Source organism: Podarcis erhardii, assembly GCF_964252035.2.
Source record: "Podarcis erhardii genome assembly, chromosome: 1".
Taxonomy (NCBI): Eukaryota; Metazoa; Chordata; class Lepidosauria; order Squamata; family Lacertidae; genus Podarcis; species Podarcis erhardii.
The window spans coordinates 61,222,635-61,246,020 of record NC_138497.1 but is presented as its reverse complement, the minus strand read 5'-3'; the positions used below and the strand labels follow the sequence as shown (position 1 = coordinate 61,246,020).

The 23,386-nt window shown below is 41.3% G+C and overlaps 1 protein-coding gene across 4 annotated transcripts in view; it reads right to left on the bottom strand.

Moving 5' to 3' along the window:
* NELL1 (neural EGFL like 1) overlaps positions 1 to 13,574 on the bottom strand; it is a 407,721-nt gene extending 394,147 nt beyond the window's left edge. For all 4 annotated transcript variants that reach the window (XM_081834787.1, XM_081834789.1, XM_081834790.1 and 1 more), the window contains exons 1-2: positions 13,375 to 13,574; positions 1,576 to 1,704 (exon numbers count right to left, since the gene is read on the bottom strand). In XM_081834787.1, the coding sequence (XP_081690913.1) occupies positions 1,576 to 1,704; positions 13,375 to 13,423 (178 nt within the window). In that variant the 5' untranslated portion in view covers positions 13,424 to 13,574. The remainder of the gene's footprint in view (positions 1 to 1,575; positions 1,705 to 13,374) is intronic.
* Positions 13,575 to 23,386: the final 9,812 nt, after the last annotated feature.

The window sequence follows — 23,386 nt, the reverse complement described above, 5'->3', positions numbered from 1 at the left end:
TTCCAATGCAAGGTACCTGTAAATGTTTGAGGCAAAGAAGTGTTAGCAATAAGCTCAAGTTTCTGTGAGAGTTGTGAGGCCAAGTTGTTTATTTATTTATCAACCATATTTATAGACCGCACTTCACCTAAAGTTCCCAGGGTAGTAATACACAGAATTAAAACCAAAGTTATACAAGCCAACATAAATTCCAGGCAAACAAAAGAGCAGCAGCAATAAAAATCCAATCTAATATACCTCACCCTTTCCCAAAAGCCCAAGCAAAGCAGTGTGTCTTGAATGGGTGACAAATGACAGCAATGCCCTAGTGAGATGCACTTCAGGTTATTCCAAATGAATGGGGTTGTTACTGAGAAAGCCCACCCACAGGTCCCCACCACACAAATTTCTTTGGTGTGGGGACCACTAACAGAACTCCCCCCTCATTATCTTAACCCAGAGATCTTTAATGGACACTTAGGCACTCTGCACATTCTCCCTGTTTCTCTTCACCAGGGTTCCCCCATATATGCCCTGTGTTTGCATGACCTAAGACTAGAGAGATATAGTCCCACGCTACACACCCTATCATCTCAGTTGTGGTCCTCTTTTCTAGGGTTTTTATCCTGATGCTGATGTATTGCATACCTGTCAAGTGTCCCTATTTCCCTGAGACATTCACAGAATTACAGAAGCAATCGTGGCTTCTGATTTCATCTGGGAATGTCCCATTTTCCCCCACCAAGCACAGGAGGAGGATTAGCCGGTGTTTGCAGCCAGTGCTTGCACTTAGCAGGGGAACCCTTCCTGAAACAGAACCCTTGTGTGCAGGGGAGCATTGCTCTTGTCGGCCCCTCTCTGCCACTGCCAAAGCCACCAACGCTGTCATGGCTGCATGAGGTGCAGCATGGGCAGAGGAAGCAAGCAGAGTCAGAAGAAAGTGAGCAGCTGCCAGGTAGGGGCTGTGGCAGGGCAGGCGGCCAGTTGACTCTTGCATCTTTTGGTGTTGTGCTCTTGCGCGAGCCAGCTGACACGTGTCTCAATTTTCTGCTGAAAAACATTGGCAGGTATAGGGTTGTAAAATGGGTCCTGATTGAAATCATATACTATATTTCATTGTGGAGACATCAGAAAGGCAGGAGGACAATATTTTATTTTCCTCTTCGCATCAGCTCCATGGTCAATATAATGATCCACTATTTGTGTATTTATATATTATTATGGTGGTGTCTACTCTTTATCTGTCCTGGCCACATCCCCACCTTGTTTGGGTTGCTATACCAGGAGAGTTATATAGCAGAAATGTAGGGGTGGCGTATCCGTGCAGCTGCACTAGTAACTCTCATGTGGCAACAGTACAGCCCCCTCAAACATAAATGTGTTCCAGCAACAAAGCAAAAACTTTTCAAATAAAATTAGTATTAAAGCTATCTAGCATCATTACTAGTGGTTTTGATATACTTTACTTTTAGGATACCAAGACAGAGATTGGTGAGGGAAGGAACATGCTTCATATGCAAGAAATATGTCAGTCTTCCAAATTATTAGTTACTTGCACTTTCATTCCTGTTAAATATGTAAAGATATTAGCCTTACCTTGAAATAAAAATGCTTTACTGGCATTATGTAGTCCAGACACCTGTGTAACTCCAATAGTCATGTTGACTAGATCCAGTTCTGTGATGATATCAATTTGTAAGTTGGGGTCCATTCCAAGGCCTACAACTGGTTGAAAAGAAGTCAGGTTTTAATTTTTAGTTCAAGTAAAATAACTACATACACTGTGCAACCATGAACAGTGCTATAGCCACATTCCATTTTTAAATAGCCCTAGTCCTACAAGCAACAAAAATGATCCACTGCATTAACTGAAACTGAACTCCCATCTTTCCAGATCTTTTTTACCGTATGGGACAGGGCACAATAAAGCACCATCATTAATGCAACAGCATGACATGATAAATGAGCCCTGCAATTAAACAAATCTTAAGAACTAGAAAGATGAATAACATGAAGACAGACAGAGATCGGATGGAGAATTTTGTAATGTATTGGGCAAGTAATGGCTGTGTTTAATGAGATATGCTATTACGAAGGACTGAGGCTTATACACACACTTACAACCCACTAAAACACTTTAGCAGCCCATATATTGCTACCTGCGTTAATTCCTTTCATTGGATTATCCAAGTATTTTGAATGCAACTTTGACAAATAACATTGCATATTGCCTTTTCTAGTTTGGGTTTTCACCAAAGGCAAAAATGTACTACTGCATTTGGAACATTATCTTGGTGCTCAAGTACAGGATGCATAAATTCTCTGTGGTTTTTCCTGAAAACATCCAAACTGCAGGCTGGTTTCCAAACAAGTCATATTTAAGAGTACACTCATTGGCAGCAATTTAAGTTATTATTAAGAAATTCATTGATTTCATACTCCAACTATGACTAACCCAGTACAGTGGTACCTCAGGTTGCAAACACCTCAGGTTACAAACTCCGCTACCCCAGAAATAGTTCCTTGGGTTAAGAACTTTGCTTCAGGATGAGAACAGAAATGGCGCGGCAGCAGCTGGAGGCCCCATTAGCTAAAGTGGTACCTCAGGTTAAGAACAGTTTCAGGTTAAGAACAGACCTCCAGAACGAATTAAGTTTGTAACCAGAGGTACCACTGTATTTATATCTCCCTCACTTGGGAAATTCAGATTCCTAATACAGCTTCAACTTGTGCATTTTGCAGGTTAAAAAATGCAATGGTTGCCATTCCATTATGATACTGTTAACAGATCACCCTGCTAGGCAAAGGAGCTAGACCTGCTATACCTCTCAAAGGAGCCGTGTAAGGTAATAACTGCTTAAAGTAATACGCACCAAGGTGTGTGTGCACAATCCTTCCAAAGCAAATGTGCAGTAACAGACTGCCAGTACTGTTAGGTTTTGCTCGAAGATGCAGTTGCATGATGCCAGAGGACTGCAACTTATGTGCTATAACAAGGACTTAATACATTGCCTTATTCAAGCAGGTAATCAGCACTGCATTAACAAAGCTGACGCCACTCACTACATGTATAGCTGCCACTCACAAACCACCAGAGGCTCAAACTTCTGAAGACATTTTCTTCAGCTACCTAACCCTTAGTCCTGCTTCTTCTATTGCAACTTTCTGACACTGCAATTGTCTCCTTGTTCTCCACATAAGCAAACTACAGTTACGATTCCTACCAACAACAAAAAAGCAATTTATAAAGGGGTTAGATAGCTGTGAAACTGAACTCTACATATTCCCACAAAAAAAGTGAAAAGGCAGCTTAGTAAAACATCCAAAGACAAGAAAGATTGGCTGAAAATATACCAGGAGAAGGGATTAGTAGTACATGTCATGTACAATTCCATAATTTTAAAGATAAAGGTAAAGGACCCCTGACAGTTAAGCCCAGTTGCAGATGACTCTGGGGTTGCGGCACTCATCTCACTTTACAAGCCGAGGGAGCCGGCGTTTGTCTGCAGACAGTTCTTCTGGGTCATGTGGCCAGCATGACTAAGCCGCTTCTGGCACAACGGAACACCGAAACTAGAGCAGCGCACAAAAATGTCGTTTACCTTCCTGCCGGAGCAGTACCTATTTATCTACTTGCACTTTTTGCTGTGCTTTCGAACTGCTAGGTTGGCAGGAGCTGGGACCGAGCAACGGGAGCTCACCCTGTCGCGGGAATTCAAACCGCCGACCTTCTGATCAGCAAGCCCAAGAGGATCAGTGGTTTAGGCCACAGCACCACCTGCATCCTCCTAATAATTATTATTATATTTTTTATTACAACATTTTCCTACAAATGAGAACCAGAGAAGAGGGTGTGGTTAATCCTTTCCCTTTCTGCTGATTGATCACTCTAAAATAGCACGCACACCCCAAATTGTGGTATATGCAGTCAAATCTAACAATGCATATTCTTGGTAGCAAAACCATACATCTGTACTGCTGATAGGCGAACTCAGACCATAAATACATAATTGGTAGAGAAGGCTCTGTGTGGTGATATTTCCCATCCTGTCCTGGAAGGGAAGAAACAAAAAAATATTTCCTGTTCTTTCTCTTTCTCTTCAACCAGCCATGGAGGGGGACATCTGACTGCTTGCTCCCATATCAAGTCCATGCCTGAAGCTGTTTTTGTTGTAAACACAAGTCTTTTACCTGCATTTATTTTTGCTGCTGCTGCTGCTGCTAAGGATGAATGCTTGTCTGTGAGTAAACTATATGTTTTAAACTTACTTTTCAGTCTGCAGCTGATAAACGCTGTAACAAAGGGGGAGCTCAGCCTAATAGCCAACACCTATGCTTTCAATTAAACGACATAAAATGGGATTAAAACTTTTCTCAGCCCCACACTTTTAAATGCAAGCAGTAAGCTGATCCTTCTGTCTGTTAACCTACATATGTGGGTTCTGTAGGGGGACAAAACATAGTTAATTATATTCCCTCACCTACCTAATAAAACCCATCACAAATTATGTTCCCAATCATAGAGACAAAAGCCACTTGGGGGTTTTAATGGATGAACAGCAGGAAAGTAAAGAGTTAAGCACACACTATTACACCCACCAATTTTCTGTTCCCAATTAGCCTCCTGCAGCTGCTTTTAAAATTTAAAAAGTGGGGGGGGGGGAGAGAGACTCACAGAACTGCCAATCACACATATAGTCTGACCCACAGCTCCACCCAATTCAGTATTGTGCTGTCCTTCTGTAACACCAGCAGCACGTATATATAAAGTACTTTAGTATATAAATATATAAAGTACAAAATATATAAATATATAAAGTACCGTACATTTCAGCAAGAATTTCAGCACAGCAATGGTGTAAGACAGGACAGCACTGTTACAATTTTGGGCAATGGGCATTTACGGCTGAAAATCAATGTAAAGGTATCGAATCCAAGAAACTGATGAGCTAAGACTATAATTGTACCATCACATCCTAGTGTCAGATTCAACTATCCCATTCTGCTAGAGAAAACCAGCATAAGGAGTCTCCCTTCTCTTTCACCTGCCTATCCCTCAAGTTCACTCTGTAGGGCTGAGAGAACCCCAAGAAGAGGCGGGGATGAGGAAGGGGAGTTCTACCAGGCAAGCAAAGCTGATCTCCTTAGCTGACAGAACGATCTCCTTGGTACTACGTCTCATAAAATAAAAAACTACTTAGTCTCATAAAATGCAATTCTGTACATTTCTTCTCAGAAGCAAGTCTAATTGAATTAAGTGGAGCTTATTACCCGGTAGGACTGCAGTCCTGGCCACACAGATGACCCATGCCCTCACTTATTTACAAAGTACAAGGTTTCTTCCTCGGCATTGATGGGAAAGAAGGCTACAAAAACTATACTTGTGGCTGCTGGAAGGGTCAACACACATTAAAATCCATTTCACTGGTGCAGCAAAAGAGCCCCATATAAAGTAGCAGGCTTCCACATATGTGGAATAAGCTTCTGCAAAATGTGAATGATCTCACACTTAAACAACATCAACCTGCGTTTCCGAAATTTTATCAAGAATATGCAATATAAATGTGTGTACAGTGGTACCTCAGGTTACATATGCTTCAGGTTACGTACACTTCAGGTTACAGACTCCGCTAACCCAGAAATATTACCTCGGGTTAAGAACTTTGCTTCAGGATGAGAACAGAAATCGTGCTCCGGCGGCATGGCAGCAGCAGGAGGCCCCATTAACTAAAGTGGTGCTTCAGATTAAGAACAGTTTCAGGTTAAGAACGGACCTCCGGAACGAATTAAGTACTTAACCCGAGGTACCACTGTCTATGAGACTACAAGGGTTCCAGTAGAGCATTCTGGCTACATTCTTAGAGCTACACTTACTTAAGTCCATTGATTTTAATGGTTCTACTTCGAACATGTCTAATGTTGGATATCCCACAGGCTATTTTGTTCATATTTTGGTAGTAGCTGTTTATCTTTCCCATGCAAAAATAAATCAGTTAAGATATGAGTGGATATTTATGCCCAGAGGTCAGAATGAAAGCTGTTTCTGCATCTATTTAGTCTAGGAAATAAAGGATATCAGCAGACTCATAAAACTGCTCTACAGGTGATTATGCACTATTCCAACGAGATCAACAGACTCAGAAACAGATCAGTAAAGCTGAATTTTACAAGGGGGAGCCAGTGTAATGAATTATGTAATGTGGCATGTGTCTTGGATGTATTGCAGAAATCACCCCTGTTCCTTTTGAATTTTTCCAGTGATTTAAAATGAAATAAACACAAAGGAATAAATTCCAACCATGAAATGAATAGTAAAACTGCAACTGATCTCAGTGCTTTCAAAGTTGAACCTAGATATTAAAGTTTATGAACGATGTGTGCAGAAGCCTGGGTATCCTTAGTCTCCACAAGGTTATTGTGGTCTTTGAGGATTTGCTCCTGATGAATTTGTGAATTGGGGACCCTTGTCAGCTAGCTTGCCCAAAAAATAGCAAGCTGCATTTTTGAATACTATACAATTATACAAAATATTTAAGACCATTTAAGACCAACTCACGTTTTGATTTTACAGTAAGGAAATGAAAAAAACAAAGGGTTGTGAAAATGTTTCTTTTCCACAAGGAAAATAAATCTGATGTGTCTTTACACACTGTGAGCACACAATATATCTCTGCTTTTTTTCTTACAGAGATGCACAGATTTTTCTGTGTGCCAGAAAAACAACAGGTGAAGAACTGCATGACTTTTATATTAAAACAAAAAGAATAGACTGGTAAATATAATGTGTATGAACATTTAAATTTAGAACCTGTTTTGGAAATTTCAGAGATTTACCAGCAAGTCAGACCTCCATGCTGCCACTTTTAATATGGTTGTAGAAATTCCTGCATCTGCCTTACACAGATAAAATTTGAGTATGTTCCAAAACCTACAGAAATAAAACATTAAAGGGTTCTTCTTTTACCAGGCAAACATCTCTACTCAGAATTAAGCACCACAGAAATCAACAAGACTTGCTCCCAGGTAAGTAGGTATAGGATTGCTACCCTTAATCTCATGCATGGTTGGCAGAGATGGATAGGCCCAAGGCCTTTTAGAAAAAACTAGTTTGCTTTTCTCCTCCCTGCTATAACATTTGAAAAGAACAACAACTGGCAATTTGTGCTCTTTATGAGCATCCAAAATTTGCTGCCTGCCTTGCTCTCTATAACGATAGGGTCAGTTAGCCCTGTGAAGAACAGCTGCAAGAGCTAGACATATTATTAAGAACTCAATAGAAGCTATTATAACTAGGTAGCTGAATCCTGATAAAACTGTTCTTAAGCATCTTTACAGGAACACTACATACATTTCTTCACACAACAAAAGCAAGTTTGCACAACCATTAAAAAAAAATCACTACTGAAGCCCTGTCTACATGATGATGTGACATTACACGCTGCTGGTTTAGGCTCAGGCTGCATATTTGGATGCCAAGTGAAAGACAGGCCATGCAAGTTGTTTATGTCACATAAAAGTCAGCTCAGCTTACATAAATGTTTAGGGAAATTTAACACACTAATTCTGCAGTACCCAAGCATAGTGTGAATTTTATCGATATCCCGTATTAACTGGCCTTTAAATCTCCTGCTGGCTTCATTCATAACAGATGTTGAGAAGAGCCACAGAGGTGTATTTGACTTCACTTTCAGGCTGGTACTGCCATCTTCAGTAACTATAACTAAGGTCTATAATGAATGGCAGAGCTGAGGAGAAATGCCAGGTGCACCCAGAGACCTGATATTTTTGCAGACCTGGACAATGCTAGCGGTTTTAAATTTATGCTGCCAGTAGCGCAGCGAATGCATAGTTGCGGCTCAACGGGCGCACAGGATCTAGACACTTCCCGTCAACTATTCCTTTTATTCTAGAGACTTTCACAACATGCAGCCAGTGCTCCTGCTGTAAATAGAGGTGTATACTGTATTCCCAGTTAGCAAAGTCATTGCGATTGGAATACAGTTCCAAGTGTGTCACAAGACAATATCTTGTTTCAAGCTTTCCTCTAGTCCTCTTGTCTGTTTCCACTTCATTTCTTCAATTCTTTTTATCTCCATTCTTTCTCCTTCTCTCTTTCTCCCCACTCACTGCTCTTAGCCCATTTCTGATTCCTTTTCTCCCCTTGGTGGCTATGCCCCTCAGACCTCTTCTTACTTTCAGATGGGTATTTATAATGGGATGGGTGCTCCTCATGCACACTTTTTTTTATTTATGTCATTGTTTGCAGTCATCCACACAAGATCATTGGCATCAAAATTCCACCCCGCATTTTTATACCATTTAAGCAAGATTCATCGGGGGGGGGGGGATTTGGTATGCTAAAAAAAGAAGAACTTGTTACCAATCACCCATTTCCAGTATCTAAATATTTACAGTATTAAGCCACTTTCTAGGGCTTAACCTCGAATTCCACTCATGCAAAGACCCACCATCAGCAGAGTGAGGTGGTCATTTCAGGCAGATGAATGATGCCAAGTGTCATGAAAGAAAAGCAAACTGATAGTTATTTAACTTATCATTGTTGTATTTTAACTCCCAGGGAAATATACTTTGGGGATTTTCTGGCTCAAGTACCAAAATATTCCTGGCCAGCCTTTGGTACTATGTACTGTGGCATGAAGAAGGGTTCTGTTGACAAGTAGATAACAAACTGGCAAGAGACCTTTGAGAAGAGACTGCATTTTATACAGGGATTTCAATTAAACCAGCAACTTGGGACAGCATTAAAAAGTGGTTAGACGAATTTATGGAGGATAAGGCTATCAATGGCAACTAGCCATAACAGCTCTATTACTTGCAGCATGTCTTAGTTTTCTGGGAATCACAAACAAGAGAGTGCTACTCTACTCATATTTTGCTTGCATTTGGTTGGTCACTGTGATGAACAGAATGCCCCTTTTGTTTGACCCAGTAGATTTCCTCTTATGCTCATATGAACTGCAGCTCCTTAGTGATATGTATCTGCCTGACAATAATTTTGCTCCAAATAAGAGTAAGTCTGTAGTGTAATATAATCAGTATAGCAATTAATAAATAACTGGTTTCTATGCTTGTAAAACACTGAAAGCCTATTTTGACATAAAGTGATTTATACTAAAGAAATAAACAATCAACTACATAATTAAAAGGGGTCCTTTAAATGCTTCTCCAACAGCTTTGAAAGCTGCTCTTCTGTGAGTCATGAGCCATATTTAGATAAGACAAACACAAGGGTGGGATGATTGTATGCGTCTTTCCCATAGAATTATCACTACCACAATACTCAGTCCCACACAATCAGCCTCTATCCACATGGTTGTTAATATCCAAGCAAAGTATGAGTTGCTCAAACCAAAGGTGGCTCTCATATATATACAGCAATGTTTTGGCCCCACAATTAATTTCTTTCTGCTAAGTTAAATGACAAAGAAAACTCTCCCTCCTTTGCAAATCTGGAAAATGATCATGTCCCAAAAGTATATGCTGTGAAGCAATGGGAGAAGAAACTGTCTCCTTCAAAGATCTTAAGGAAGAGCACAGGTGACTATTTCATTTACATCCAATGCCTTAAGGAGAACAAAGAGACAAGGCAATTCCTTTTTCTTCTTATAAATTAAAAAGAGCCATTAAATGGAAATCATTTTCCATTTTAAAGGAGCACAAATCATTGGGTTTGATTTTTTTTCTTAATTCCAGTTGATGGGAATAACCCACATCCTGACTTTCAGTTACATCTTCAATTTGCACCTATGTATTAAATTTTGCAAAGAGAAGGAAAAGAATTTGACCCACTAAAGTTAAAGGTCTATTCACAGGATTGTGGAAAGTAATTACTCATGTCAACAGAAAAAGTATATTTAAAGTAACCAATTTGTTCTCAAAACCCTACAGACTTGCCACCTTACTGTGCTTTTATCAGTCTCTTGGCTACCTGGAACATGACCATCATAGAAGAGCTTCACTTGATTGCTGTATGCCTAAGTATCTCATGGATGCACCCCCAGGTCACAATTCTTTGCTTTCATCTTGCCTATACAGAAGGAACATTCGGTTTAATGCACTTACAGTTAACCATCCTCATGCAATATTTACTGCTCATAACTATTATGAAACTTCTTTCAAAACAAAAAATCTTGTCTGACAAAAATCTAAATAGCAAAGGATGCTCACCACAACTTTCCAAATTATTCACCTCATAACTAAACCATAACATTTTGCTGTAATTTTATGGATGAGAAAATTTCATCTAACTGCATTATCCATATAACTTATTCACATGAGGATATACGAGTAAAGACCTGGTTGTTAATTAGATCCTATTTACAGGATTCAAGAATGAGAAAGTTGCATGGATAGCCTATGCAGACAAGGATACAACCATTCAAGGTTAAACACTTAAGTCCCAGTGATTTCCATAAAAGAGGGCTAAAGGCTCATGTATCACTCTGCCCTACGTAAACAAATAGGATTTATAAACTGCATAATGTTGGATGACTTGTGCCCAAAGAGTTTCCCATTTGTGGACCATACTTATTAATCACTCCAAAGCACATTTGATGTAAAGTGCTTTACAGACTTGTTTTCAATACCCTAGTGAAATAAACTGCTTAATTCCTTTCTGACTAGTGAAAGCTGACATAAAGGGGATCATATGTGCAGATGCAAGTCCCAACTACCTACCATAAAAGCTTGTTCCAGGAGCCACCTAAACACAGGTGTTCTGATGGATCTGCCCCCTTAGTCTTAAAACTAGCTATAGCTAGAATATCAAATACAAGCTCAAATTATGCAATCTTGGTAATCTGTAGAAGTAAAGATATTTTCTTCACAGACATCTCCAAGAGAGTGCCCGCCAGACTTACCCTAAAGATGCTTTACTTTAGGAAGTAACAGCACAATCCCTAACCATATTGACTCAAAAGTTCTGTTGAATTCAATGGGGCTTACTCCAAGGTAAGTGGTGTTGGGATTGCAGTCTAAATCATGCTAGATTTAGTGCAACTTACTAAGTATGCCTTATACCTGCAGGGTTTAGACACAGATTAGGATAAGGGGCATTACTGAAATGTTGAATTTTCATTTCAACTAGGGAAGCAATATCTACAAAAAACTATTTAGAAATTTAACTTCCTTCAAAATCATATAAAGGAAAGAGTCTATTTAAAAAACTCTCTAAACAGGTGGGAAGAGAACAAAAGAAACAAGCAAAAAGCCCAAACTATTCCTGCTTAATTCCTTTTTTTAAAAAAATAATTCCTAATTCTCCTAACTGCACATACAGGATTGACAACCCTAAAAAACTATTCCTATTAAGGCACCCTTTTAAATTAAGATGGCCCCCATTGCAACCAATGTAGCAAGTATTTGTTAAGAGAGAATGACATAAGGATAGCAGCCCACATGCATCCATTTCTTCCTTCTGCAGGCTTTCAACATTATGATCAGATTGCCCTAAAAAGCAGTTTGCTCCAGTTAAGTCTCAATTAAAGTGTGTTCTAGAAGACAGGAAGCTAAAGGGGGCGGGTAATCAGATGTACATAGAAGGTTCTTTTTTCCCATCCCTCTTGAACAGGAGTACTCTGACAAATCACTATTATAAATGCCAGAATTAAGCAGATTGCTACCCACCATGTGAAATGAAAGCATTCTGGAAACCAGCTGTTTGTTCTCCCCTCCGTCTCTGTCAAAGAAACCCTTAGGGACCTGATCTCTTGCATTCTCTAAAGTGGTGTGCAGTGGGTTTACCTAAAGCTCTCCACTGTTAGTACTTAAAATCCTCTCCACCTTCTTCGTAAGCAAACAAAAAGAAGGATGGATGTCTAGGAAGATTTCCCAAACTTTTCATTTCCTGATTTTTTGCTAGATTATTATTTCTATTTTATAGGCTTTAATCAAAACAAGCAAGTGAACTCATCTTCGGGAAACAACAGAAAGTTAATGTCCAGAACGTTTCCGGCACTCAACTGGAAAGGGGAACAGGGAGATTTCTCACTGAGAACAAGACTTGGAAAAGCAAGACCACTTGTCATACACACAGCGCCCTGAACTGTTAGTAGCCGATTAATGGTGGCTGTTTTCTTTCTTTCATCAAGGCCATTGTGATGAGCTAGGATCACTGCATCCGATTTCAATATCTCCAGCTGATCTTATCCTTGAGCGTTTTCCCTCCCTATATTTTATCCTCCTCCTGGATCAGACATAACAGTTTCAGTGAAAAGCAAAGCTAACTGCATGTCCGTGGCTGAGAAGACAATAAAAGAGTGCCACCCATGTGCAAAGCCCAGAAACAGGCACTCCCGCTTTTCTGGGAGGAGAAATCCCTGGTGGAATAACGCTCATCTTAAAACGCACACGCACGCACACACACCCTCGTTGTCTTGCGAGCCTCGACAAGGAGATTATCTACCTCTGGCAGGTAGAAGTCACCTGCTTTTTTCAGCGTGCTCACAGGAAGGGATGAATGAATCCTTAAACTGGTGCTTGCGTTATATGAACACATCAATTTACAAATCATAAAAGGCTTGACAAAGGGGGACCAGAAGGCTAGGGCGGGGGGGGGGGCGTTGTGGGTCTGGGGTTTGCAGTAACGACTGATAAACGTAAGCGGCTTGCTCAGCTGCCTCTCCTTCCATCGCGCGCCGCCGCTGCCACCGAAGCGGTCCGGTGCCTCCTAAAACAGATTGGCTGGGGTGGGGCTTAAGCAGGACTTGCAAGGTCCTGAGAGAGCTACTGCCATTGCAATGCAAAGTTTCCTAGTTCCGCCTCGCAAGCCGCGGCAAAAACGGGGGAAAGGCGGTTGGATGGGGCAGGTGGCGGCGCCCTGGGATCGCGGGTCTCCTCCTGGACCTCCAAGGTAGCCAGAGACACTATCGAGATCTCTTTTCCTCCCACTTTCCAGCCCTTGGACTTTTGCTCCCTCCTCCCCAAAAGCCACAATCCATAAGGGTCGCTTTTCAGCACAAAATCGATTACCTTAAAGATAGAGCACCCCACCCCTTTCCCCTCTGTCCCCTTGATCCTCGCCGTCATTCACTCACACGCAGCCCAGTTTCTGCGCTAACTCGCGGCTGGAGGACTAGAGCAAGAATAGTCCCCGGTTCCACTTTTCAAAAAGAGGAGGAGAGAGAGAGATAGCACCTAAGGGGAAGAGATCGGCTCCTGCACAATAGCTATCTATTGTCTTTGCAACAGATACACCGAATGCGTGAGCGAGGATTATTTCCTATTAATTTATTCTCCTCTGTAATGACCCCCGTGCCCGTCGCGAGCAGCGCCTTTGCAGCTGCTTCGCACCTCCCTTTCCGTGCAAAGCTGCTGGGGCGGGGATGCCCCCCCCCCCAAAAAAAAAATCTCCGTCCGCCACCCCTTCTGCCTTACCTGTTCTCGCAGCTGCCAGGCAAACCCAAACGCCTACAATTACATCCATCTGGACTGGTCGCGCTGTATTCCCCGTTGAGATCCCGGCGCACGGCAGAGCCTGGCTCTAGCACTCTTCGGAGCTGCGGAGCCTCCAAACTTGAAGCGCTCGTTTTGCCAGGGCTTCGAATAGAAAGAGAGATGGGGAGGGCGGGAGGAAGGAAGGAAGGAAGGAAGGAAGGGGGGAGGAAGAAGAGAGCGAGCGGGAGAGACAGCGGCACACAACCAGCGGCCAGAGCTGCTACCCTGGAAGAGCCCACGTGTTCTCCTCGGGGATGATCCCGGCTCTGGTTGCCTTTCCCCCGCGGGGCTCCGCGGCGCACGCCCAGCCTGACGCTCAATCTTTGTTCAGCTCTTTCTCCTCCGCCGCCCCCGCCGCCTCCAGTTGCCTCCGCCTGCCGCCAGGAGAGTGGCACCGTGAGCTCATCGCTTGAGCGGATCCCCCTCTTGGCGCCTAATGGATCAGTCTGAAGCACTACCAACCCCCTCTAAAGAGGGAGGCAAAGGCATCTTCTGAAAGAACCTGGGCAAGTGAAGAGGAAGGGAGGCTGTCCAGAGAGCCGTCCAACTTACTCCGAAAGAGAGAGAGGGGAGGCGGCGGCTGCTGCTGCTGCTGCTGCTGCTATAATTCGCCTTGCGTGATAAATAAGGGCGCTTCGACGGCGGGGGGGGGGGGGGGACAAAACAGCATCGCTTTATTCAGGTTAATTGATAGGGCTCCGAGCCCCACTGTCTCCCTTTCCGTCCATGTGTTTTTATACCTGCCAAATGAGGACACGCCATACGTCTGATGAAGTAGTAGAATCTGGACTACGAAATGCGATAGTCCAAGACGTTTTGTTTTCCCTGCCTGCCCCTGGGAATATACCTAAGAACAAACTATCGGAGGACGGGGGGTGGGTCGGCTTGAATATCTGGATCCTCCTGCCAAGTAGCAGGGAAGATTTTACTGCCCGTCATCTGCTGCTGAGCGGGAACATAGCTCCCTGTATCTATCCAGCCATTGACACCATTTAGAAATATTGATTAATAATAGATATGCAGTGAAAGACTGCAAACAGCTAACCAAGGCATAGGCAAACTCCAGCTATCCGGATGTTTTTGAGACTACAATTCACATCATCCCTGACCACTGGTTCTGTTAGCTAGGGATGATGGGAATTGTAGTTCCAAAACATCTGGCGGGCCGGAGTTTGCCTATGCCTGAGCTTACCTTTTAACCCAGGAATGGGGGGACCTACACCTCCCCCAAGGTGGTTGGATTACAATTCACATCTCCCCAACCATTGGTCATGCTGGCCTGGGGCTGATGAGAATTGGACTCCAGCCACACTTCCCTGCTTTGACCACCTTGGTTTCTTGGCCCTATTCATGTTTATTCAGAAGTAAGCCACACTGGGTTAAATGGCACTTACAGTGGTACCTCGGGTTACATACGCTTCAGGTTACAGACTCCGCTAACCCAGAAATAGTGCTTCAGGTTAAGAACTTTGCTTCAGGATGAGAACAGAACTCATGCTCCGGCGGCGCGGCAGCAGGAGGAGGCCCCATTAGCTAAAGTGGTACTTCAGGTTAAGAACAGTTTCAGGTTAAGTATACGGACCTCCGGAACAAATTAAGTACTTAACCCAAGGTACCACTGTATTCCCAACATGTGTATGTGGGCATGCATCCTGCTGTGACTTGTTTTATATTAAAAAATAATAATAATAATCAAAATTCAGCAAACACTGCCATGATCAGTTTGGCACAACTGTGTCCCATTGACTTCCAGAAGAATTGTGTGCACACAGAGGTTGTAACCAATAACTTGTAACCAAGGAATATGAAACCCTGCTCAGCAGCAGCAGGGCTGTAAGCAAGCTTTCTGTAGAGGTTCGAATAAGAGAATTCATGCAGTGCGTTCCTAAGCACAGAAGTAAATTCTTTTAAGATCAATTGAGCTTAATGGATCCATTGTTCTTAACAGATCCATTGAACTAAACACCTATTAAGTAAGCTTAGCATTTGCAGTCTTAGGAGGCAGGGAAGCCGCAATGAAAACACTTCTTCACCATCCAAAACCACCAGCAATTTTGATACAGCTAATCGTTAATTGATTGCATTTGTCATTTTCTTGATTTTTAGCAGCACTTTTGTGTGATTCAGAATAGATCAAGAATATGTGGAGAATGAAAATAGTTTTAGGAATCTGCAAACAAATGACACACAATGTAAGCATATTCTTCCTGCTCTCTACCTGTTGTGCTCGTTCTGCAAGAGCTGGTTCTGTTTGCATATAGCTGGAATACAGAACATGGCAATCACAACCTTCAAGGTTTTTTGCAGCCTTTGTATTCTGAGGAACTTTTCAGATTTACAAACAAAATAGGAGCATTAGTTTCTTGGCATATATTCCAAATTCTACACCACATAGTTTGACTTTAAATAATTGGTTTGGCAGCCCTAACCAAAACTGACAATTTGCTTCCAATGCAGAGCAAAAGAACTAAAATGAGTTATTTTTTTAAAGGGGGGTGGGGAAGAAACAAAGATTTTATGAAACACGAAAATCCAATTTACAAGCAGTACATTATGTATTCCCCAGCAAAGGCTTGTGAATTCATTAATATCACTGTGAATCCATTAATACCACAGTGACAAGGAGTCCTGCAAACCTAAAGTAAACTTTGCAAACTGAAAGTTGCTGGCAATTGCACTATGCATTGGATAAAATTCATCATATTCAAAGTTTGCTGCAGATTCTCTTGTGTATGCTAGTAGTAGCAGTATGTTTTCAGTTTCAGAGAATGGGCTTGGAATTTATCTTAAGCATTTATATAAAACCCTTCAACATTAACATTTCCATTCCAATTAAAAGACTTCTTTGTGTTCCTTGCCCACCTTGCCTCAAATGACAGGGAAACCTGGAGAAGGGCCTCAGAAGAAAATCTTAATTGTGGAAAGACAACTTGCCCACAGTTCCTAAACTTTCTTTAAAGTGCACACCTAAAGTTTGGTCTAAATCATGATTGGGATGGGCTTTGCATGCACACTCCTCCACAGTTTGGGTTGAGGTGAATGCCCATGACTACAGTGGTACCTCAGGCCACATACACTTCAGGTTACATACGCTTCAGGTTACAGACTCCGCTAACCCAGAAATAGTGCTTCAGGTTAAGAACTTTGCTTCAGGATGAGAACAGAAATCGTGCTCTGGCGGTGCGGCGGCAGCAGGAGGCCCCATTAGCTAAAGTGGTGCTTCAGGTTAAGAACAGTTTCAGGTTAAGAACGGACCTCCGGAACGAATTAAGTACTTAACCTGAGGTACCACTGTATAGCAAAATGGTTATGTGGCGGCAGCTTATACTGTTTCCTGTGTCTGCTTTCCCCTCAAGTTTCTGCCTCTTCTACCTAACCAATGAGTCCCTTGGCGTGTGTTCCTCCTCAGACATTTTCTATTTAGCCATGTATAGAGAATGAAGACAAAGCCAAGCTTAGTGCTCCTGTCCACCATGACATTTGGTTTCTGGCCCAGAGTTCACCCTGGCTTTCCCCCCTTCCTCCATAGCAAATTGAGCAGTGAGAATCCATCTCCTTACCTCAGCAGCTCTTTTGAGAGGCCTCTCTTAAAAGAATTTCACCAGGTGTTGCCTTTCTCATCATAGTTTGCAATAATGGGAGAAACTGCACCTGGAGGAATTCTCTTAAAGGCACAGGTGCCTTAGCAAGTTTCGTTCTGTCATCTGTATGTTCCCCAGGGTTGTCTGGCCCTGAAAATTCTCTGATCTTGCCACCTTTTCCTGGCCTTCCTCCTGTAGTTTTCAGGACAGGCTGATGTAAAGAAATTAAGAGGGGAAGATGTTTCCCTCACCACCACCAATTTATCTCCTTATTAGGAGAAGCTTCACTAGTTCAATTTCCCCACCCCAAGCCTAGTGTTAAAGGTAGAGGAACAATATTCATCCACTGAGTGGGAAGTCGAGGAACAATACTTGTTCGCAGTCCTTCACAATGCTATCCGTGTTGAGGGTTGCCTTATGGAAATCAGTGTTGGGGAAAGCAGCATCTACGTAGTTACACATTTCAGCCAGTCATGAGGCAAAACATCCCTGTCAGGAAAATATGGCAGAGATCTATAAGCATCCACCTATTAGGGATGTTGCAGCAGTGGACTTCCTTCACTAGGTGGTTGGACTAGGTGACTTCTAGAGACCTTCCAACCTTTTGATTCTTTGTATAACATTTGTGGATAGCCTCACCTTCTCCATGTCTCACTGCTTTGGTTTACTTAGGCAATATAGCCCCCATTTTATATTCTCTGTGTGATGGAACTGCTGGTGTGCTGAGCTAGGATTCTACAGAGGCCAGTATCAATTGTATACAGTGGTACCTCTTGATACGAACAGGATCCGTTCTGGAGCCCCATTCGCATCCAGAGCAGAACGCAACCTGTTTCTGCACATCTGCACATGTGCAGGTCGTGATTCGCTGCTTTCGCACATGCGCATGATGCCATTTTGAGTGTTTGCACACGCACGAGCGGCGAAACCCAGAAGTAAAGCGTTCTGTTACTTCTGGGTCGCCGCAGAGCGCAACCCAAAAATGCTCAACCCGAAGCTACTTCAACCCGAGGTATGACTGTGCATTTGAATATATGTTTTTTTCAACAAATTGGGGAAGACTTATGATGTCCACAACTGAAGTCATAATGTGATGCTTTCAAAAGTCACAGTGCAAGGCGGGGAAGAGGAACATAGGAAGCTGCTTTTACCAAGTCAGGCCATTTTATTTATTTTATTTCATAAAATTTATATGCCACTTGATTGCAGAAAAAGCCTCAAAGCCATTGATGAATCTGACCCAATATTGTCTTCATTGACTGGAAGTGATTGTCCAGGAGTTCAACTAGGAATCTTTGCCAGCCTTAACTAAATGTTCATTGGGATCTTTTGAGTGTAAAGCTCTACACACTTCATTAAGTTATTATTCCAACTCAGGCCATTGGTCCAACCAGTTCCATATTGTTTACACTAACATGCAGCACTTTCCAAGGTTTTTTTGGGTTTTTTATTTTGGCACAGAGAGGGGGATTAGCCAGGGTCTTTCCTAGCCCTACCTGAAAATACAAGAGATGGAACCTGGGGTCTTCTGTATGTGCAATACTCTTGAGCTCTGTCCCTCCCCTTAAATCCTTCTTTAAAAGTGTTTTTACACTAGTGGGTGGAAGTCGCACTAGTGTTTGATTATACTGACATGAGTGGTAAATCAACTCCTAAGCATTGTGAGGTTTAGCAGGTCTGGGAGGGTTGGACTTCATTTGGAGAGACCCGGGTTCAAATTTCCATTTGGCCATTAGTTTATTGGGTGACTTTGGTCGTTGTGACTGTGTACAAATTACTAATCTGAAACGCAGCAATGTCATTCCTTTTCGCGATTCAAATCAAAGTTGGTTTTGAGGAAAATGCATCAAAATGCAGTATTTCATAAGAAATGGCAGGATAGTTGTAGGCTAGATATATGGATTGTGGTTAATATCATGTGTACACGACTCCTCAAACCAATAGTGGGAGCGCACTGGATGCCAAGTAAACAGGAGTGTATACACAGCCTGTGTCTCAGTGTCACAAACACAGTTTTTGTGTAGGTAAACAAAAGGACCAGGTATGCTTTCTAGAACTTTTTGGAGAAATTAGATAGATGATAGATGATAGATAGATAGATAGATAGATAGATAGATAGATAGATAGATGATAGATATAGATAGATAGATAGATAGATAGATAGATAGATAGATAGATGATAGATATGGGTGGCATATATGCTATGGATTATTATTGTTCCCATTCTCTCTCATACCTACCAAAAGAAAATGGTTTTATTTTCAGTGAAAGGAACTCTCCAGGGAAAGCCTTTTAATTTGGGATGAAAAAAAGGCTGGCTGCAGGAATCATACATGTGTCACTGTCTCCTCACTTGCTGCACTTTTTTGCTAGTTGATATATTTAGCTACTCTTAAGCAGCCATCGTAGCTGTGGACACCTTAATGCTCATTTTAAAAAATCATGAAGAAATTTATCATATATAATAACATCCATTAATCCCTCTCAACTGCCCCCTTCTGATGAAAAAAGTCCTAGACAGTTTAGAGCCACATTTTTCTCTGCCACTCATCAACCTGCTATTTGTCTTCCTTTTATCACTGTCAGTGATTCATAAGAGAAGAAAGTGGGTCTCATTAAAAGAAGTGACAGGGAAAGCTGTTTGTCCTGCTAAATAATCCCATGCGGCATTTAATCCTCAGGTGTGTGGTGCTAAGGGGCAAAGAGCTTTAAAGCAAGGACTATAATAAAACACACACACACACAAACTGTATAGCATTGTGCATGGCTCTGGCAGGGGGGAAATTGGCTGCATTAAACTTGTGTTTAGTATTCCAGAATCAGGTAATGTTTTGTAATCCTAGTTGCTTAACTCAGGGTCAATTCTGACATAAGAATTCTCAAGCATGATAAATGTTTAGAACAAAATTAATTAAAAAAAACCAACAATAGAACGTTCCCTAAGCCTTGTACCTAGTCAAGATATTTCTTGTTTCCAAAATTTATGACACTGGGAGTTCTTTCCACATTCAATATATATCACACCTGAAACCAGTTTTAGAAACCAATACAATTCACTATATTGTTTATATTCTATACTAGAAATAGAAACTGCCTTATCCAAGCATAGATGTATTCCTGGCTCCAATGGAAACTAAAATATTGTTACATGCATGAAGGGATAACGACCATACACATCCTTTCTATTTACTGTGTTGTTGTGTTGTCTACTGGAATGTTGGTTGCTGTTATAAAATAGATTATTATGCTTCAAGTTTAAATAGAAAGAAAAAAGTCTCATCATCAGAGTTTTCTCAAATTATGTGATGTAAAATCCATTCCTTGATCCAGACCAAGATTTCAGAGCACTGCGGTTCAAGTACAGGACAGTCCATCCCAGTACTTACAGCAGCCACATAGGAAGATATGAATTGCTTGTTTAATCAGGCCATCACTCTGTCCACCTTCAATTCCAAGCAACTGGTATTCGGGAGCATAATGGAGGTAGAGCATAGCCACTGTAGCTAGTGGTCATTAGAGGCAGACAAAGCAAGGGGAATTCTGAAATGAATGACACTAGTCTAGAAGGAAAAAACTATAGCTAAATTTGTTATTTATTTCCAAAATTTATAGGCCAGTTCAACACAAAAATCACAGATAAAAACATAATATAGGCCTAATACAACTTACTTAAAATGCCTTCTGGAACAGAAAGGTCTTCGTCAAGCTCCTCAAGTTGAACAAGAAGGGGACCTGTCTGATCTCTGCTGGGAGTTCCACAGAATTGTGCCCATATTAATGAATGCACAGCTCCTGCTGGGGAGAAGAGCAGTGCCTGGGCCATCAAGGACCACTAACAGAGAGTCCCTGAAGATCTGTGATTTGGGAATAATATAAGGAATCAGGTGGTCCTTAGCTCAAGGATACCATGCAGTTGCTGAGGGTGTCACAAATTAATACAAAATCCTGAACTCAGCTCAGTAATGTGTGGGCAGCCACTGTAGGACGAAGAAGAGAAAAGTGCCTCCTTCTTCCAATGGGAGGCTTCATGGACTCTCTGTCCCTTCTATGAACAGCAGGATCCCTTCCATTTGCAGAAGGGCCACTCTGGATCCAACCTTCTAAATTTTGCTGAAACCAGAACAATTTTGTCACTGTATTAAAGTTTGCGCATTAAACTTAGGGTTCTGCTTGTCCCACGATTTTGAGGCACAGGTCTGAGAGGTTTTTCTTTTGTCCCGTTGCTTTCCCTGGGAAAACCTGCTGTTTCCTGCTGAATCTAAGCAAACATCAATTGGGTTTTCTGTGGATTGACATCTCACCAAAAGAAAGCAGATTAAGCACTATGGTTTCAATGAGATATTAGTTATATATGGTCTTGGAATTTGTTCAAATTGGCATGATTGCAGCACTGCTTCAACGCTCTTTGACTAACTGAACTGTGCAATTTAGATTATGCTAAGCATGTTTAGTCAGGAAAAAAACATGCTGAGTTCTATGGGTTTTGATTCAAACAAGGTGTGCTTGGTATTGCAGTTTTTCTGCCTCGTCCTCCATCAATGGTCTTCCATCCAAAATGTCTTTTCCTTCCTCTATTTTTATTTAATATTCTGTATGATTGATTTAATGCAATAAAAGGATTTAAACAAATCCAATCAGTCGTTTGATAAGTAATTAATTATTCAAAGTGCTGCAGAGCATCCTAATCGTTAAGACTCTAACCATCTAATTGATATTTGCTCCTGCATCTGTGCAATAAATTGTATTCCCCTAAGAGAGCAGGATCATTTTTGTTTTTTTGGTCACCACTCAAGTTTCCTAACAAGCACATAGAATCATCTAGTAGACACAACAACAATTCATATTTTTTAAACACTGGACATTTATTTAGGTTCCTTTTTTTCCTGAACTCATACATTAGAGGATAGATTCTAATTTGTAACATCAGAATATAATAAGCAAATATATAATACAGTAAATTGCATTTATACACATAAATACAAAATTTGAGGTAGGGCCTCAAGAATAATGATTTATTAAATGAATAATGTATAGTATATCATCATAGGTGCTATATAAGATAGATAGGTATATAAGATATGCATCCTTTGAAACATAATGTATTTTTTCCCATTAGCTTATACATGGAGAAAATATAATGTCCTGATTAGGGTACATATCTTTATCCATAGGCAGCAGTACCCCTATAGAATGCCTGTAGTATTTATGACATTACGCAAGTAATTAAGAATTAACCTATTCCATGATAGGTCCACAATAAAGTGCCTAAAAGACACAAAATACACTATATACTCTAGGTGATGGACAACAATATATTCTAGTCAAACACTAATTTTATTCCTAACAATGAAATACACCTATAAGGCAAATGGTTACCTGAAGATGTATTTAAAACATGGCGGGCAAAATCATACTATTGCAAGCAATAAGGTCCAGCCCAGCTTTCACATTTTAAATTCAGTCCATCGAAAGCACACACTCACTCTCTTTCTTTGGTTATTAGCTGCCTGGTGGTGACACAAAGGCAGAAACCATAAATACCTTAAATGCATTTTTCTCCCTTTCTTCTTAAACCTACAGTGGAATGCTAAGTTCCAGGCAGTTCAATAGGCACAGTTTATTATGTGCCAAAGTTTCGCTACAGGCTAGGAAAACAGTCTCGCATAAACACATTGTGGCTAGTGGCAGCATTTAAGGACTTCTGACTGAAACACTTACTGGGAGGAGCCCAGCAAACACCACCACTGTACATCCTGGGACTTGAGAGGTGGTGAGATCTCATTCAAGTCACTTTTAAAAGGGACAGAGGTAGTACAGCAGGAACAACATCTGCTAAATTAACCTCTCCCTGTAGCAAAGGAACACCTGCCAAGCCTGCAACTGAAAGCATTGACATTCCATTCTCATCTTTCTTCATTTGAGACAGAAAACCTGCTAAAAGGTGCAGTTTAATAGGAAAGAAAAAACAGCATCTGCATGAAATAAGCAATAATTCTAGTACGAGGCCACTATAAGCCCATAAACCACATAATTGTGCATGTATAGAAAAAGGTGTGAGGGAGGGGAGGGGAGGCTCATTAATGCTAAATGACATTTTATGGCAAAAAGAAACCATAATAAAGAGGAAACGGTTTTCCCCCCCAGTGCAGACTAGGCATCCAATCAATGGAGCAGAACCTGATAGAAACAATAACTTGGCTCAAATGAAACATTGGCCTAAACATATTCTAAGCCTTTTTTTCTAATTAAAGTTCATTTTGTTAAACCTTCCTTTTAGAAACAAAGTGCTGCTATGTCGAACACACAGGTACTCTTTACAGATGACCCTAAGGAATTTTAAGGTGGAATATTTCAGCTTTAAGCATCATTTT